The 19,132-nt window shown below is 35.2% G+C and overlaps 2 protein-coding genes across 2 annotated transcripts; both read right to left on the bottom strand.

Moving 5' to 3' along the window:
* Positions 1-6,164: 6,164 nt before the first annotated feature.
* LOC101084569 (putative olfactory receptor 56B2) lies at positions 6,165-7,200 on the bottom strand. The gene has a single exon (XM_019812942.2). It carries the CDS (start codon positions 7,122-7,124, stop codon positions 6,165-6,167), a length of 960 nt encoding a protein of 319 aa, XP_019668501.2. The 5' UTR covers positions 7,125-7,200.
* A 7,668-nt stretch (positions 7,201-14,868) lies between these two features.
* LOC111556653 (putative olfactory receptor 56B2) lies at positions 14,869-15,884 on the bottom strand. Its single transcript, XM_023239722.2, has one exon. The coding sequence runs from the start codon at positions 15,850-15,852 to the stop codon at positions 14,869-14,871; it is 984 nt and encodes a 327-aa protein (XP_023095490.2). The 5' UTR covers positions 15,853-15,884.
* Between the last annotated feature and the right edge of the window lie 3,248 nt (positions 15,885-19,132).

Below are 19,132 nucleotides of genomic sequence, written 5' to 3'. Positions count from 1 at the left end.
CTGTCTTTGGTAATTAAACCACAACATTCAGAAGCCAATGGGTAGAAATAGAAGTCGTTATTGTTATCACTCCTGTTTTTTTCCCCCCTCAATTTAGTTTCTATTGGTAGTAGGTTCTAATTTCCAAGGATAGGGGATCTTTTCTAGCTGGCACACAGTGCCTAAAACTATGGCTGCTACATGAATATTTGTGGATGGCCCTGCCTATCGACCAGGAAGTAGAGAAAGCTGTAGCTCTAGTGGCAGAAATACTTGGTCCAGATGGGCATGTTTGGAGTTCAATGCAGACTCTAGGTGCTTCCGATGTTTGGTGATTATCAATAGGCAAATATAGTGGAAAGGGCAAAGAATAATACTGGAAAGGGCATAGAAACCTAAGGGTTTAGTCCCTTCAGGGATAAAAATGTATAAATTTGCTTTGGCATAAAACATAAGCTAGCAGAAGTTCTAACCATGGGAGAGGAGAATCTATAATAGGAAGTAGCTAGGAGATGATGGTTATCATTGCTTCAGTATCACCTACAGCAGTGGGTTTGTATATTGTCTCATTAACCTTCCTGTTGCAAGTTGTCTTTTTTTATTATTATAGAAATTGTGACTGGCTGCTAACTTGAAATACCATGAAAAGCTAGAGTTAATGTCAGACACCACTGGGTCTGGATCCTGTGGGTGGTAGAATATACTAGATGCTTCGGCACCCCTCCCATATCCTCTGGCCCTCAGTTACCTATAGTGTCATATTGAAAGTGATGACTCTGCTTGAAAACTACCACTAGCTAGCAAACAGTCAAATCCAGAAGTGACCAGGGATTAAGTTACCTAAGACCCATGAGTTGGAGTTGAATTTGGAGGACAAGTCCTCAGGTGTTCTCATCTCATGGTGGGAGAATGCTGATACATGTCCCATAACATTATCTTTAAAAAAAAACCCAGATGTTCTGAGCCCATGTACTTATAGTCAGTAACCTGCTTATTTACACACCTTGTACAGATTTCGTTGTCTTTCTTGTCTTATGTTCCCTGTCATCAATGTTTCCCAGTATCGTCTACCAAATAAAACCTTTAAGTCAAATTTTTACCTTACATCTGCTTCTGGGAGAACTCACCATGGGATAGTGTCTCTTCTAAAACAGACTATAAATGTGAGAAGCCCCTTCCCTAAAGAGAGATACTCAGTATTTATTTTATTTATTTATAATATGAACTAATACTAACAGGTTGAATAAAAGGGCATATTATCATCCACATTTTAGGAATGAAATTCTGATTTCATACAGATAATAGGGGGCCGAGTAAGTGTTTGGAAGATGATCTGTTCTGATACCAGAGACAAAGTTTTTAACTGGTGTACTATACATCTTCATCTTAAACTACTACCGGCTCTGAAGGAGAGAAAGGAAATATTGATTCAGTCATTTAATTTTCCCTAAGTTGCTGCTAAGGAAATTATAGAAAAGGTTGAACCATGAAGTATATGAGTCATATAGTAATTTTAGGAATTATGGATAACAGCTCTCATTGCAGTATAAGAACTAAAAAGTATTTATATATAAATTGCCTAGTTAATAATGAGGTGGCATTTGCATAAAGCACAAGAACAGGCCCAAACTAATCAATGTGGATAAAAGTCAAAAGAGTGGTTACTTTCAGGTTATTGACTTGGAAGGGGCACGAGTGGAGCAATTCAGATGCTGAGAAAATACATTTCTTGACCTGGCTTGTGTTCTCTTCATGCTAATTCACCAAGCTTTGTAGTCATGAATTGTTATTATCTGTGTCTTTGTTATACCTCAATTAAAATATTACTTTAAAAATAAGGTAGCAACATTTGGGTTTTTTTAGTTAATTTAATATTTGCGTCTCAAATTTTTAGCTGATGGCAACAATGGGCTAGGTAATACAGTAATGTTGACATACATTTATAGTGAAAGCTTATTATATTAATCAAAAACATATATTGAGAAGGTGCTTGACATTGTACCATGTGCTAACTTTGCAACTATAAAAATTTTACAGTCTTTTTCAAGGCAAAGTTCAAATCTAGATGTGGAGAGAGTCATGTAAAGATATTTACACAGGTTTTCAAGGTAATTTTAAAGACATGTCTCAGTTTCTAGTCAGTGCAGATGAGAGTTTTTATCTCTATCTTGTGAAAGTAAGAGACCTGCTTGGGGTGCCTGGGTGGCTCAGTCGGTTAAGCAACCAACTCTTAATAGTGGCTCAGGTTCTGATCTCATGCTAGTGAGATTGAGCCCCATGTCAGGCTCACACTGGCAGCATTGAGCCTGTGTGGGATTCTCTCTCTCTCCTCTTTCTCTCCTGCTCGTGTTCTCTCTCTCTCTCTTTCTCTCTTTCTTTCAAAGTAAATAAATAAATTTAAAAGAAGGAGACCTTCTTACCCCCAGATTTTTGCTAATTAATGAACCCAAACCTTTAACAGGAACACAAACCAAATAAATATTAATGAAAAAAATACTTGCCTGAAGAGAATAAGGTATGTTTTATTTTACACTTCGATAGAAAATGAGCTATATCATATCAGATATACATTATTTTTAAGCTTCAGAAATTTATTTTACTGAGTGACATTTTTTAAAAACTTTATTTATGTATTTTGAAATCAAGAATCCAAGGCTTAACTGCCTGAGCCACACGGGCACTCCTTCCTGAGCAACATTTACATTATTTCCTTATCCTGTATCAAGGGTTCCAGTGTACAAACAGACATTTTTGTTTTGGTATTCACTACCCTAAGGTTCCTAGCAAGCTAAAACATACTACATTGCTAATAGTAACTTATCGTTTGGGTGTACATCATGCTGAACTTTACATTTGCAGTCTATCTCTCTTGCTGAGGTTAGACACAATTCTACAGCTCCATGTGTGTTAGACAGGATATAGAGGTAGACAGACCTGAAACTTCTCCAGGTGGCTCCATGAGGTTCAGTGAATCTCTTAGGTATAGTCCTACAACTCTCAAAGTTCTTCCATACTACTAATATCTCCTGGAGCAGCTGCAAATCTAACACATCACAATGAGCTGGGTATTATGCTAATTGTGATATAAATTATAAGTCAATGGCTGTTAAATTTAAAGTGAAGAAAATGTACTTGCTCAGTCAAAAGTATTCATTTATAACTTACAGTGTACATCTTACATTATATTAAATGCTATTGATACAGAGATGAATAAGTCATTAATCTTTTCATGGAATGTTTCGTCCAGAGGTCCAGACAGTTGTACAACTGGCACATATGCTATAATATGAACTGCTGTGTTGTGAAAATTAAGAAGGTTCTTAGATAATCAAATGAAAGATCTTTTGACTTGATCTAAGGCAAGCCTGTGCATATCATTTAACTAGTTGATTAACAAAAATAATTAAATATCCCTTAATTAACAGATTACACTAACAGGTTACCCCTAATTCCTGCTAGTATTAGTGACTTTCAATACATTTTAAAGTCAAGATTTGTGATATTAACAAAGGATTGACTGAAGGACATCTGATTTCTTATATTCATTTATATATCCACAATTTAACACTTAAATGAAAAAGAATACGAGAGAACTTTATACCAGGATTGCAGTGAGGTCAACATTGTGCCCTTATGAAATTGCATTTACTGAAACTTCTTTTCTTGTTATTTCCTTAGTCCTATGAGGTACACTATGTGAAACAACAAACAGGAAAAATCCATTATTTTTGTTATAGAGATGCTATTGGGAGTTCCATAAGTTATAAAAGTGCTTATATTGATTAGAACTCATGCAAAATATCACCTCTCCCATCTCAATATCAGGAATGTTGAGCCCATCCAGAACAACTTGTTTTGATTAAGCTTTTGTGAAACTTATAATTTAGAACTTTCTTTTTGTAGCCAAAATGATTGAAGGAAAATTTAAATCCCAATTGTAGCAATTTTTAAGCAACATGATATGAATTTCTTTCTTTTTCTTTTGATTTTATAGTTTTGAGTTTTTATTTAAATTCCAGTTATCTAACATATAGTGTAGTATGAGTTTCAGAAGTAGAATTTAGTGACTCATCACTTACATATAACACAAAGTGCTCCTTACAAGTGCCCTCCTTAATACCTTTCACCCATTAAACCCACCACCCTTTTCCCCTCCAGCAACCCTCAGTTTGTTCTCCACAGCTAAGAGTCTGTTTTATGGTTTGCTTCTCTCTTTTTCCCCCCATTGTTCATCTGTCTCATTTCTTAAATTTCTTAAATTTCACATTTGGGTGAAAGCATAACTATAAATTTCTGTTTGTGAATTTTGTAATTAGATTATATTTTCTTATTCAAATTTTGCTTATGCCATAGTTCCACAAATTCCTATCTTTTTCCTATTTTATCACCAGCGTTTTTGCAATCTATGTCAATTCAACAGTTAAATGGGTGGTGAGGTAAATATATAAACAATAAACAGCAAGTGAAAAAACAGATTTCAGTTGCCTCTAAGATGACTTAGAGAGATCCCCAAATAAGATTGGACTGAGTAACAGGATGGCTTTAAGTGGATGAAGCCTCCCTGAAAAAAAAAAGTGAGTAGCCTGGTATAGAAGAATAAAAGGCTTAAAAACAAAAAAAAAATTATCTCAAACATGACCATGGTCTTTAGGTTATGATCATTGAGAAAAAATTTTAAGGGTAGTGTAACCATGGCATCAGCAATATTAGAAACAGTCCTGATACTTTTTCATTCATAATGTTTGCTATACATTTTATAAGCAATGAAATTATGAGAGTGTATCTACACCTCAATGTAAATTACATTAAATGTTTTTTTCATTTTGCGTCTTCAGTGCCTACTGTCCCCTGTAACATTCCTCCTCATTTTGGAAACTCCTTTTTCAACAATTTATCAACATGGAACCCATGAAAATCATGTTACAAATCCACAAACCCCAAAGTAGTGTAGCAATTCTAGATGCCCTGAATTCAAAATAAGAAAATATGAAGATGCTTTAATTATATACAGTTGTTAAAGTCTTGCCAAGTTACAAAGACCTCTATTAGTGTTGATATTCATATAAAGTTATTTTCTAGACACTTAGATTGCAGTATTTTAATAATCCATTAACAGTGTATTATTCTCATGATTTTTATTTCTTTTTTAAAATTGTTTCTTAGTGTTTATTTAGTTTTGAGAGACAGAACATGAGCAGATGAGGGGCAGAGAGAGGGAGACACAGAACCCAAAGCAGGCTCCAGGCTCTGAGCTGTCAGCACAGAGCTCGATGTGGGGCTCGAACCCACAAACTGTGAGATCGTGACCTGAGCGAAGTTGGGCGCTCAACAGACTGAGCCACCCAGGCGCCCCTCATGATTTTTATTTCTTGTTACTTTGGTATCCAAGGACATTATTTAGTTTCTAACTGAGTGATGCATGAAGGATATGGATCTTGGATAATGGTTAATTATTTCAGAAAGGATTTCCCAAAATAAATATGGACAATCAGAATGCTTCCCTGGACATTTGTAATGGGAAAAAATATTCCAATTGATACTGAAATGTATTGAACGAATAAATATGATTAATTTGGACAATCAGTATTTTCTTCCTTGTGAATTGAGAAATGGAGAAAGATATTTTTTTAAGTTTATTTATGTATTTTTATAGAGAACGAACAGGGAGGAGCAGGGAGAGACAGAGAGAGAGAGAGAATCACAAGCAGGGATTCCAACTTGGGGCTTGAACTCCTGAACTATGAGACGAACCATTAATGAACCCTGAGATCATGACCCCAACCAAATCAAGGGATATTAACTGACTAAGCCACCCAGGCACACCGCTGGAGAAAGACATTCTTAAACAAGAAAAAAAGAGTGTGAAATATGCAAAGAAAAGATAAACCTCCTCAGAGAGGTCTGAGGAAGGTCAAGTAGTATATTTCACTTGTCTTTCCCTAGAATCCCCGGGAATGTAAGAATCGGAATGGTCCCCTTTTCCAGTAAGATGTTTGCTTGAAACCCAAACATTTCAAAACTAATTGTCACCTGGTTGTTTTTTAAGTTCGTTACCACTAATTTGTTACATTAACTGAAAAACTGCCACAGTGCCCTTTTTCCATAGTACTTCTGTCATGCATAATGATTGGAAAAACATAAGGATAAATATTTGGGAAATTACCTAAGTGAGCCCCTTCTCCATGTTAGTTGCTTTTGATGTTCAACTTAAGAGCTTTATATAAGCCATGCCTGAGTTCCTTATTCTTGAGTGCATACACTATGGGATTGAGGGCAGGAGGAATGACATTGTGTAGTACATTGAGGAGAACTGGGACAAGGGGAAGCGTGATTGCTGCACTATGGGTGATGGAAATGACAACAATGACTGTGTAAAAGAACAAAATGAGGATGAGGTGGGAAGTACAGGTACTTAGGGCTTTGGAAGCAGCTTCTGCTGAGTTCAGTTTCAGCACTGAGTGAAGTATCAAAACATACGATAAAAAAATCAAAACCAGGTCACTCCCCATCAATGTCCATGCCAGAAATAGCTGGTAGATGCTGTTGATTGTCCTGTCATCACAGGATAAGCTAGTGACTCCAAGATTAGAGCACAGGCAGTGCTCAATTTGGTTCTGTGAGCAGTAGTGTCGCTGAGCAGCCAACACAGGCACTGGGATGGTAGCCAGGCTGTTTCTAAGTGCCATGAACACAGTTGCCTTGACCACAAAAGAATCAGTAACTATTGCTGGATAGCGTAGTGGTTTGCAAATGGCTACATATCTATCTATAGCCATGCAGACAAAGATACCTGACTCCATAACCACAAAACAATGTATGACATACATCTGAGCAAAACACTCAGGGAGACTGATGGCCTTGGCACTGAACCATAAGATGGCCAAAATCTTGGGCATGATGGTGGTAGCCAGTCCCATGTCTACCACAGCCAGGATCCCCAGGAAATAGTACATAGGCTGATGCAGTGTGGCCTCCTGACTGATGATGATCAGGATAAGGATGTTGGCAGTGAGAGCTAAGAGGTAGAGCAGAGCCAGGGGCAGGGAGAGCCAGTGCTGCCAGGTGTGAATGCCTGGGAATCCCATCAGAATGAACTCAGAGACCTGGAACTTAGAGATGTTGGAATGTGTGAGATCCTGGAACATCCTTCACTAAGGGAAAAGCGTATACAAAGTTACAATTCTTAGTATTCTCTCTGACAGTATTTTAAAAGATGTTACCCACCTTCATGTTTTTGAAATGCAGGAGTCTTCATTATTCTGATCCTGCCACTAACATTTATCGGACATTTCTTTTTTTTTAACGTTTTATTTATTTTTGAGACAGAGAGAGACAGAGCATGAACGGGGGAGGGGCAGAGAGAGAGGGAGGCACAGAATCGGAAGCAGGCTCCAGGCTCTGAGCCATCAGCCCAGAGCCTGACGAGGGGCTTGGACTCACCGACCGCGAGATCGTGACCTGAGCTGAAGTCGGACGCTTAACCGACTGAGCCACCCAGGTGCCCCAATCGGACATTTCTAATGACACGAACCATGATAGCACATTCCATGGCTAACTCTGTTAATCATCACAAAATCTCCATAAGGCAGGTCACATTATTTCCACCTTCTTACAATTGAAGAATAAGGACATTGGAATTACCAGAACCTTGGTCATTACCTTCCATCTTAAAAGTTATGGAGACTGACAAGATGAAAGCAATCTGGTAACACAGCCTGGCCTCTTAAACTTTATTTTGACAGAGTTGGGTTTTTTTAGGAACCAAAGGTATAGATTCAGAGTAGAGGTTTTTATGCAGATAAACCTTTTGGTAACAGATTAGGTGAAAGAATATAAGAATTATCCTTTTTAAAAGTTCAAGTACTCAAAAATTTGTGAAATAATCCTGAATATTATGTCATTATAATATATGAGGTAATTTAGTATATCCATGTTTAAACAGGAAAACTGATATCTAAAAATGCAAACAAGCTGTCTAAAGCCAAGTTACTCTAAAAGAAATATACCTGGAAACTCAGTAGTTTGTGTCCACTTGATTTTGGCTTTGAGTGACTTTCCCCTAGTGGCACATACTTTTGCATCTTAAAGCTGTCCAGCCAGTCACACTATAATGAATAAAGCAGATAGGAAAAAAACAGAGTTTAAGATAAATGATTTGACAGAAGTGTTGGTATAATCAAATTACACTGTAACATTCTTATTTTAATCATTTATAATATTTTAATTAAAAACTGAAAGCAGATTTTCATTATCTGTTTTTACCAAAGATGTTCTATTTATTATTGTTTTCAGTGTTTCAAATATCAAGGGCATAATAAAACACAATAATTAATGTTAATGTAGACTGGTGGATATACTAATCTCAAACCATGTAATGACATGCTGTGTGCTTATAACAGTGAAGAAAAATAAACTAAGTTATGTATTTGTATTAATATACCTATTCTTCATATCTATTGTTTTTATAACTTCTAAGGTTGAATCATATTTTTGCTAGCTTGCTTTATCTTTTAACTTTAGTTTGGGAACTATTCCTCAAATGTTATGCAACATTTGACTATTAAGTTACCCTTAATACAGAAGAGCCTTTGTAGGCTTACTTGAGATTCCAGGTGATGAGTACATATCATCAGTTGGTATCTTTTCCTTTGAGAGCTCTTATAGGGACTACTGCTTCTTTGTAGACATTCTTAGTGATCAGTGTTATATGTCTTTTCTCAGGGACTCTGAATTTGTTCAGAAAATAACCCACCAACTTACTTCCTGCAGGAATATATGACTGGTTGCTAGTTTGGAGTTGAGTAGTAGATGAACACTGGGTTTCTCACATTTAGTGTGAATATTGAATTCTACCCTCTCATATCTATGATGCCTCATCCTTGGCTTTCATCATATATATATATATATATATATATATATATATATATATATATATAGTATTTGTTAAAATTTCTTCTCAAAATAAACTTCCAGTCTTCCAGTCATCATAAGGGAATACTTAATATTAAGGATAGTGGATGGATTAAAAATACCAATATTTTTTTTTGTTTGCCAAAAAATCATGTTATTACATGTTTAAAGTTCAAGTTAAAAAAACAAAACAAAACAAAACAAAATCTTTCCAGGAAACTAGAACCAGAATTTGGAGGTGCTGTCCCCTGACCCCTTGGCCAAACCTTGCTCCATTAACTTAGTTTTATGCAATCAAATTCCCCAACAAGATTTGCATCTGTGCCTTGGAGATTAGTTTTTCCACCTACATTTCTCTTTTATCTTTATTCTCATGCAAGAATGAAAGATTAGATGCTTCAAAAAGCAACATTTTTTGGAAGTAGCAAAGCAGCACAAGGCAAACTAATTAATAAGAATGCTCCTTGAAGATGGTTCTGGTGTCATCACAGATCAGGCAAAACTAGAGGGAAAGGGCAACTAAGCTAACTTTTGGTGGAGATCAGGAAAGTTTTCAAAGAGGAAAAGACAAATGCTCTTAGGACCTGAAGCATGATTAGGATTCTGCCAGATCAGCTATCTGTTATAATGCTGTTTGCTCTTTCCTACTAAGCTCACGCTGGTAATTTTGGTGTTTGATTTAGCACCCCTCCGATCTATTTGGTGTCCTCCTACCACCGAATCCAGCTGCAATCATCACCTTCTTCAGAAGAACAACTGTTTCTCAGAGAGGAGAGAGACCCACCCCTTAAATGTTCTTGATATCAAATAATTGGAAAAGTGGCAGGCCTTGTAGGTAAGGAGTATATCTCCTGATGGACCAATCTCTTTTTTCTATTCTAACATCATGGTATTGTAAAAGCCTACTGACGTTCTTGAATCAGCCACAATTTAACCAAACCCTTAATATTTGTACATATTGTATTTACATTTGTATTTGCAGTGTCTAGCAAGGCATCATGCACATATCAGATATTACAGATGTTTTTGAGTAAATAAACAGATGAATGAAAATGATTTAAATTTCCTAATAGACTTTAAGAATTAGTATGCTGTTGTCCAAATATTATTCTTTGAAAAGCACAAAAGGAACCACCAGAAGAAACAGAAACTTTTTTTTCTGTTTACGAAAGAAACTTAAAATTGTAAAAAATTAAAAATCCTTTTTCATAAAATAGATTAAAGAAAGGAAATCCCAAAAAAAGCAAAGAAAAAAATAAAGCAGAGAAAAAAACACGCATTTAGGATTGGGCAGTAAAGGTCAATTAAACTACACTATTAATTGGTCATATTACCTAGTGATTTTATATACACGTATGCAATAAAAATATACATATATAATTTACATATGCATATATATATATATATATATATATAAAGCAATACACAAATTATGCACAGATATTTTGGGGAAACAAAATACATACTAACACATCAAACACATAAAACAAAATTTGGCCGGAAATATTAATGTCACACAAAATAGAAAACAAAAACAGAAGTGGGATAAAGGTCATCTTTGAGAAATAATAGATGGCATACAATTAAAGTTGATTGTACCAAATTATTTAATCACCAAAGGTTTAATACATTTTTCCACACAGAAAATACTGACAATATCGTTTTCACTTTATTAGTACATGGTAGAAAATTTTTGTTTTTATTTTTTTAAGTTTATTTATGTATTTTGAGAGAGAGAGAGTGCAAGTGGCAAAGGGGCAGACAGAGACAGAGAGAAGGAGAATCCCAAGCAGGCTTCAGACCACTAGTGCAGAGCCCGGTGCCAGGCTTGACCTCATGAACTGTGAGATCATGACCTGAGCCAAAGTCAGACGCTTAACCAACTGAGCCATCTAGGTGCCCTGGGGTAGAAATTTTTTAAAAGAGGAATTCGCTTAAAGATTTAACAACTTTTTGGTTGTTTTTCAATTTCCTGTTTGGCAACACTGGTGTAGACTAGAAGCTAATCACTGAAAGACTAACAAAAGCCTTGTAATTTGTGTTAATGACAAAATAATAAAATGAGTTTGCAGTATAAGAATCTGGATTTTTTTTCATACCAATATTGTCATCAAGTTTCTGTCCAGCTTATACATTTCTACTTAATGTTTGTATACCACATTATGTCTTTCACTTTTTTTTTTTGAAATTATCATTAGGGAATAGAAGTATTACAATTCATATATGGGTACAGATACATAATTACCTACCCATAAAAATAAGTGATTACTATGAAAATAATATAGACTTAGAAATATATTATTGATAGATATTTCACTAGGGTGTACAAATTGTTAAAACTGTTGAAAAAAATGGATCATTCCTCATTTCTCCCTCTCAGTATTTTTAACCAGTCAGTTGTTGACATTATGTTTTCATGCGCTGAAGAAAGTAGAAAAATTGGGGAAAGCTAGATACCCATAAATTAAGAATAGGAAGTATGTCTGAGATTAATTTTGCTCCTTTCTAAAGAATATGTTTCCTATATGTGATATAAATATCCTAGTTATGTTCCTCGTGTTTCTCTTTGATAGTTCTAGTGTTGGTTACTAAAACTGGTTTCATTTTATGAGACATTTAGGTCCATCTTCAATACATTTGCAAAACTTTTGGTTAAAGATATCGGTTAACACCATGTAATATGGTATTAATGACAAATTATATCAGACTTTTTCCAAAACAAGATTAAATGATTTTAATATATTGTACTTTAATTTTTCTGCAAGAGAAATGGACTGATATCATGCTAAGGGTGGGTGGGCAGGGGTATTCAAGTAGTAACATTAACAAAGGAGTATTACCACTACTAAAGTACAATTTTATATGGTCTCTTGTCTGTTCTCTTTTCCAAATCCTATAAAGAGTAAGGTTGTTTTCTCACTCTGTGTAATCTCATGTCACTGTGTCAATATGACAGTGAGTTCCTTCAAGAAGGTTTTGCTATCTAGAATGGAAGAAACACAGTCACAAATAAATCTCTCTAGAAATTAAGCAAGTAAATTAGAATCTCATTCTGAGACAATAGGAGGGCAGGTAAAAAGCAAGAGTATTTTGACCAGGACTGAAAACTATTCTCTAGTTATTCTATTTTTCTTGTCATGAAGGTAATTCATATGGGACTTCTAGAACCAATATTTCCTATTTATTTAGGAAAATAGCATAGATATTCATAATCATGTTGCAAATTTACACTAAATTGCAATGTGAGAATTGAGGAAATAAAAATTTTCAAGAAAACCCAATATTTTACAACACCTCTGCCTTCACATGGGTGGATGCAATCAAACCTGTGTTTCTGAGAATATAATAATCAATTCATAGGCACTCAAATCCTGTCTCTTCTTTATGAGAGCTTCCCTCCAGTTCAACTTAGAACTAAGAACAACAGCAAAAATCCTATTACTAGTCCCACTTTTTATATTCTTTTAATACCTTACTTCCTGGACAGCAAAAACAATGAGCTGAGTGCAATCTGGTCTAGATGTTGAGGGTATTGGTAAAAAAATTACAATTCTACAATATATGTATATGTACAGCTCTAAACCTCTAAATCCCTTGATATCTATGCTGTTGAACTGAATCCTTAAAGAAAAAAAAAAGGTGTGTTATATATCCCAAGGGGCTATTTTGCCACATTAGAGCATAGGTGCTGATATGAGACTCTAGTCAAACCTTATCTGAGGAGGAAAATGAATGGAAACTTTACCTTCTTGTCACCTATAAGATGATATATAAATAAGAGAGTAATTTTATGTGCATGTATTTGTATCTGCTTGTGTAAGAGAATTATATATGGGGAAGATTGGAATAAACACAGCAACATCTACTGAATGCCACCAATTTTAATATTGATTGAAGAGTTGTGTTTCTTTCTCTGTTGGACCAGTAAGATGCATTTGACAGTATTTACAATGTGTCAGAATGTTGTAATCACTCTCATACACGTTCATTCATATGTTTATTTGATTTATTTAAAAAAATAAGGTTGATGATAAATATTTTGGCATTGTAGAAATTCATCAAAAGTCCCAGTTAACTAGCTGATATATTAAGTTAGAAATATTTAGGTGCCCAATTTTTGAGATAATAATGATGAAGGAGATAACTTGAACTCAAATTAAAAAGACTACAGGTAACTTCTTATACATTTCTTAATAAATATTTGCTGTATACATTTTTGAAAAAAATTAGACACTATCATTTTAAAATATAAATCTTGCAATTTTCAATTGACATTATATAATAAGCAACTCAAACAAGATTATTCAGTAATATTATAATTAAATAAAAGTATTATCATACATAATTAAATGGTTTGTTTATCCATTTTTCTATTCTTAGACATATATGTTCTTTATATTACAGGATTGAAACAATAAGCACATATGTAGAGAACACTTTTGACAGTTTTATTTATTTTATTTTATTTTATTTTATTTTATTTTATTTTATTTTATTTTTTATTGGGTGAAATCCACATACCATAAAATTAACCATTTTACCATTTGAAATGTAAATTAAATGGCTCTGAAACCATCAGCACTATATAATTCCAGAACATTTCATTACCTCAGAAGGAAACTCAATAAGCATTAATTGTCCTGTCTCTCCTACCCTGCGAAATAACCAATTTGCTTTCTAATTCAGTAGACTTACCTGTTCTGAACACTTCACATAAATGGAATCATACAAGATGTAGTCTTTTGTGTCTGGCTTTTTCACTTAGAATGTTTTCAAGTTAATATCTATAACATCATGTATCAGTACTTTATACTAATAGATGATTAATTTTCTTGTGTGACTACATCTAATTCTCTTTTTCCATTTAAAAGCTGATGGACATTTGGGTTATTCTCATTTTTTTGGCAAATAATGCTACTGGGAACATTCATGTACAAACTTTTTTTTTTTCAACGTTTTTATTTATATTTGGGACAGAGAGAGACAGAGCATGAACGGGGGAGGGGCAGAGAGAGAGGGAGACACAGAATCGGAAACAGGCTCCAGGCTCTGAGCCATCAGCCCAGAGCCCGACGCGGGGCTCGAACTCACGGACCGCGAGATCGTGACCTGGCTGAAGTCGGACGCTTAACCGACTGCGCCACCCAGACGCCCCTCATGTACAAACTTTTATAGTAATACCTATTTTTAAGTAGTCTGGGTATATACTTAGGAGTTGCATTTTTGAATTATATGGTAAGTGTACTTAACTTTTTGTCTATTTTCCTGAGCTGTTTGCCACATCTCTTCCATGATTTTACATTCCCACCAGCAATACACAAGGATTCCACTGTAGCCACAAAATCCAACACTTGCTTACTTGATTAAGAAAAAGAAATTACAGCCATTTGAAAGGATGTAGGATGTCGTATAATATCACTCATCATCAGGGAAATACAAATCATGGTTTTGAATTGAATTTGTCCAATGACTAATGATATTGAACATTTCTTTATGTGCTTGATGGCACTTACACATCTTTAAAAAAATGTCTACTCAAGTATTTTGTTCATTAAAAATATATAAGTCACATTTAAAAGCAAATAGACAAATGGCAGAAATAGGTCTTATGTTTCAGTAAGCAAATAAATGTGCATGGATTAAACTCTCCAATTAAAAAGAAGAGAGTGGCAGTATCTGCTCTAACCACTTCCACTCAACACTGTCTAGAAATTGTAGCCAAGCAACTAGCATGGAAAATGAGATGAATATTCTACTTGTCCCTTCCTTGGATTCCTTGAGATAAGTGGCATCATTGTGTTATGATGAAGATCCTTCCTGACTTATAAGATTTGAAATATTAGTTTCACCCCCTTTTTGGAAGCTTCATTTACAAAAGAGATTCCTTACACTAACTGAAGTAGCCACAATGCCCATGTATCCTACTTCTTCAACCACGTATAATGATTGGAAAATATAATGGATAAATATGTGGGAAAATTACCTAAGTGAGCCTCTTCCACGTTCGTTGCCTTTGATGTTCAGCTTCAGAAGCTTATACAAGCCCTGCCTGAGCTCCTTGTTCTTGAGTGCATATACCATGGGGTTGAGGGCAGGAGGAATGACATTGTGTAGTACATTGAGTAGAACTGGGACAAGGGGAAACGTCATTGTTGCATTATGGGTGATAGAAATGACAATGACAACTGTGTAGAAGAATAGGATTAGGATGAGGTGGGAAGTGCAGGTACTTAGGGCTTTGGAAGCAGCTTCTGCTGAGTTCAGCTTCAGCACTGAGTGAAGTATCAAAACATATGATAAAAAAATCAAAGCCAGGTCACTCCCCATCAGTGTCCATGCCAGAAGTAGCTGGTAGATGCTGTTAATTGTCCTGTCATCACAGGATAAGCTAGTGACTCCAAGATTAGAGCACAGGCAGTGCTCAATTTGGTTCTGTGAGCAGTAGTGTCGCTGAGCAGCCAACACAGGCACTGGGATGGTAGTTAGGGTATTTCGGAGGGCCATGAGCACAGTTGCTTTGACCACAAAAGATTCAGTGATTATTGCTGGATAGTGTAATGGTTTGCAAATGGCTACATATCTATCTATAGCCATGCAGACAAAGATACCTGACTCCATGCCCACGAAGCAATGTATGACATACATCTGAGCAAAACACTCAGGGAGACTGATGGCCTTGGCACTGAACCATAAGATGGCCAAAATCTTGGGCATGATGGTGGTAGCCAGTCCCATGTCTACCACAGCCAGGATCCCCAGGAAATGGTACATAGGTTGGTGCAGTGTGGCCTCCTGATTGATGATGATCAGCATAAGGATGTTGGCAGTGAGAGCTAAAAGGTAGAGCAGTGCCAGGGGCAGGGAGAGCCAGTGCTGCCAGGTGTGAATGCCTGGGAATCCCATCAGAATGAACTCAGAGACCTGGAACTTAGAGATGTTGGAATCTCCGGGATGCTGGAACATCCTTCCCTAAGAAGGAAAGTATTCAGGGTCATTATTCTTAATAACCTCTCTAATTATTTTTGAAAAGAAGGCACTGAGGTTTAAGTTTTAGAAATGGAGAAGTCTTCGTCTTAATTATTCTGATACTGCCACTATCATTTATTGGAAATTTCTAGCAAAACAGTAAACATGGTAGTGCATTCTACATGTTGCCTCAGCCAATCATCCTAAAAGCTCCATAGGCAGGACACATTATTTACCTCTTCTCATAATTGAAGAATTGCACATTAGAATTGTCAGGACTTTGGTCATTATCTTCTGTCTGGTAAATCATGGAACCTGGAGAAGAGGAAAGTGCTCTGATACTTTCTCTAGACACCTAACATACAGAGGGAAAATAGAGATGTTTATGTGTTGAGACACTTAAGTCACAGATCAGAATATAGATTACTGAAGAGAACTCTGTTTTGATTCAAGTGCATGAGAATATTTTAAGTATTCATGAATACTATTTAATTTTATTTTTTTAACATTTATTTATTATTGAGTGGCAGAGAGAGAAGGGCATGAGCATGGGAAGGCAGAGAAAGGAAGAAATATAGAATCCAAAGCAGGCTACAGGCTCTGAGCTGTTAGCAGAGAGCCTGACGTGGTTCTTGAACTCATAAACCGTGAGATCATGACCTGACCTGAAGTCAGACACTCAACCAACTGAGCCGCCCAGGCGCCCCTGAATACTATTTAATTTTAATTAAAATGTGTGAAGTAAGTAAGTTACCCTTTTTTTTAGTGAGGAAACTGATGTCCAGAATTGTGAATGACATGCTCAAATGAAAGTAATTATAACAGAGAGAAATATGTTTCAGGTATCTCAGTATTCTTTAAATCCAGTTGTTTCTATTTTCCTCTCTTTAACATATTTTTTCTTCTTGGAGCTGTACACCTACTCACACTATAATAATTAAAGTGAATCTTTAATGAAAATGAGTTTGAGATAAATGGATAAATGTTTTTAAAACAAATGAATAAATTATTACCACATATCTAAGCAAATTCTTATGTTTAAGCCTTTCTTTATTTTAATGTAAAAACTGAAACAAATTTTCATGAAGTAATTCTACCAAATACGTGTAATTTATTATTTATTTCCTTGCAACAGTGGAAATATTAAGGACTTAATAGAAACAGAGAATATTTTAAAAATAATATGTTCAAAATTATAGTAGAGGATCAGTGTGGATTAGAATTGATGGATAAACTCACTGTAACTCATGTAAAAACTTTCCTTTACACTTTAGTGAAGAAAGGTAAATTAAAGCTGAAATTATATATACAAAGACATATATATATGTATATATTTTCTGCTTTATATCTGTTATTTTCATAAGATATTACTTTCAATTTTTTTAATTTTTATACCTTGATCTTTTATCTTTAATTTCGGATCTATTTGTCAAATATCTTGGAATCTTTGAGCATGAATTCACAGTTAATAAAAAGTCTTTGAAGCTGATGTGAAACTCCAGGTGATGATTGAGTCTCAGCAATTGGTAGGATTTACTTTGGTCCTCCTGGGGACCTCTTTGCTCCATTGTTGACATCCTTAGTTATCAGTGTTTATAGGTCTTTACTCAGAGACTTTTTTAAGAAAAGAATCCACATGGTTAATTCCTGGAGGAATATGTGATGGACATCCAGTGTTCTTGGACACTCTGGGCCTCACACTTAAAGATGAATATTGAATTCAGCCCTTTCATTCCCCCTTGCCCACATCGCAGTGGATGCATCTGCATGTATAGTACATGTTAATGTTTCCTCCCAGAATGACCAGGCATCATAAGATGATAATTAATGTTGTGTTGCATAGTGGATGAGTCAGAGATGTCAAGGTGTTCTTTATGCACTTTTCCAACCTACATTTCTCTTTTATCTTTATTCTCATGCAAGAATGAAAGATTAGATACTTCAAAAAGCAACACTTTTTGGAAGTATCAAAGCAACATAAGGCAAACTAATTAATAAGAATGCTCCTTGAAGATGGTTCTGGTGTCATCACAGATCAGGCAAAACTAGAGGGAAAGGGCAACTAAGCTAACTTTTGGTGGAGATCAGGAAAGTTTTCAAAGAGGAAAAGACAAATGCTCTTAGACCTGAAACATGATTAGGATTCTGCCAGATCAGCTATCTGTTATAATGCTGTTTGCTCTTTCCTACTAAGCTCACGCTGGTAATTTTGGTGATTGATTTGGCACCCCTCCAATCTAGTTTGTGTCCTCCTACCACCGAATCCAGCTGCAATCATCACCTTCTTCAGAAGAACAACTGTTTCTCAGAGAGGAGAGAGACCCACCCCTTAAATGTTCTTGATATCAAATAATTGGAAAAGTGGCAGGCTTTGTAGGTGAGGAGTGTATTTGCCAATGGATCAATCTCTTTTTTCTATTCTAACATGATGGTATTGTGAAAACCTACTGATGTTCTTGTGTCAGTCAGCTTAACCAAACCCTTTATACATTAAATACATATTATATTTATATTTATTTTTATTTTTATTTTTGTATTTGCAGTGTCTAGCAAGACATTGTGCACGTGTTAGATGTCAACAGGGGTTTGTGAGTGAGTGAATGACTAATGTAAAAATAACTCAAACTTCATAGTAGACTTTGAGTATTCTTATAGGCAGTCAAAATACTATTTTTTGTAGAGTATAATTTTTTGGAGAACAGTAGAGGAAGCTGAACTATAATGTGTACTTCATAAATTTATAGAAAACCTATATTTCAAAAAAAGTCCCCATCATAAAATAGATAAATCAGAAGAAACATAAAAAAGCAGAGAAATAATAAGGCAGCAAGAAAAACGAATGTTTTGGATTGGGAAATAAGGGTCAATTAAGTAACATATACTACATTTGGTTCACAACTCATAGTGATTTTATATACAAACTTATGCTATAAAAATATATGCATATATATAAATAAAAATATTTTTGAACAAGATGTGCAAAGCAAACCATACACAAAGTATGCACAAAGACTTTTGGTTAGCAAAAGTCATACATACACACTAAATGCATACCCCAAAACTAGTCCAGAGATATTAATGTCAGACAAGAATGAGACCAAACAAGCAAATTTTGGATCAAGATCACTTTTGAGAGAAAAGATTACATGCTTGACACAGTTCTATTCTCTATGATTCTACAAAGTGTTTCATTTGCAGTTATGAAATGATTTTCCATTTACAAAATAATAGAAAACTCTGAAATAACATTTTTCACTTTATTAAGCCACAGTGGAAA

This window comes from Felis catus, chromosome D1 (assembly GCF_018350175.1).
Source record: "Felis catus isolate Fca126 chromosome D1, F.catus_Fca126_mat1.0, whole genome shotgun sequence".
NCBI classification, from domain to species: Eukaryota; Metazoa; Chordata; class Mammalia; order Carnivora; family Felidae; genus Felis; species Felis catus.
The sequence above is the reverse complement of the archived record's forward strand: the minus strand, read 5'-3'. Positions and strand labels throughout refer to the sequence as shown.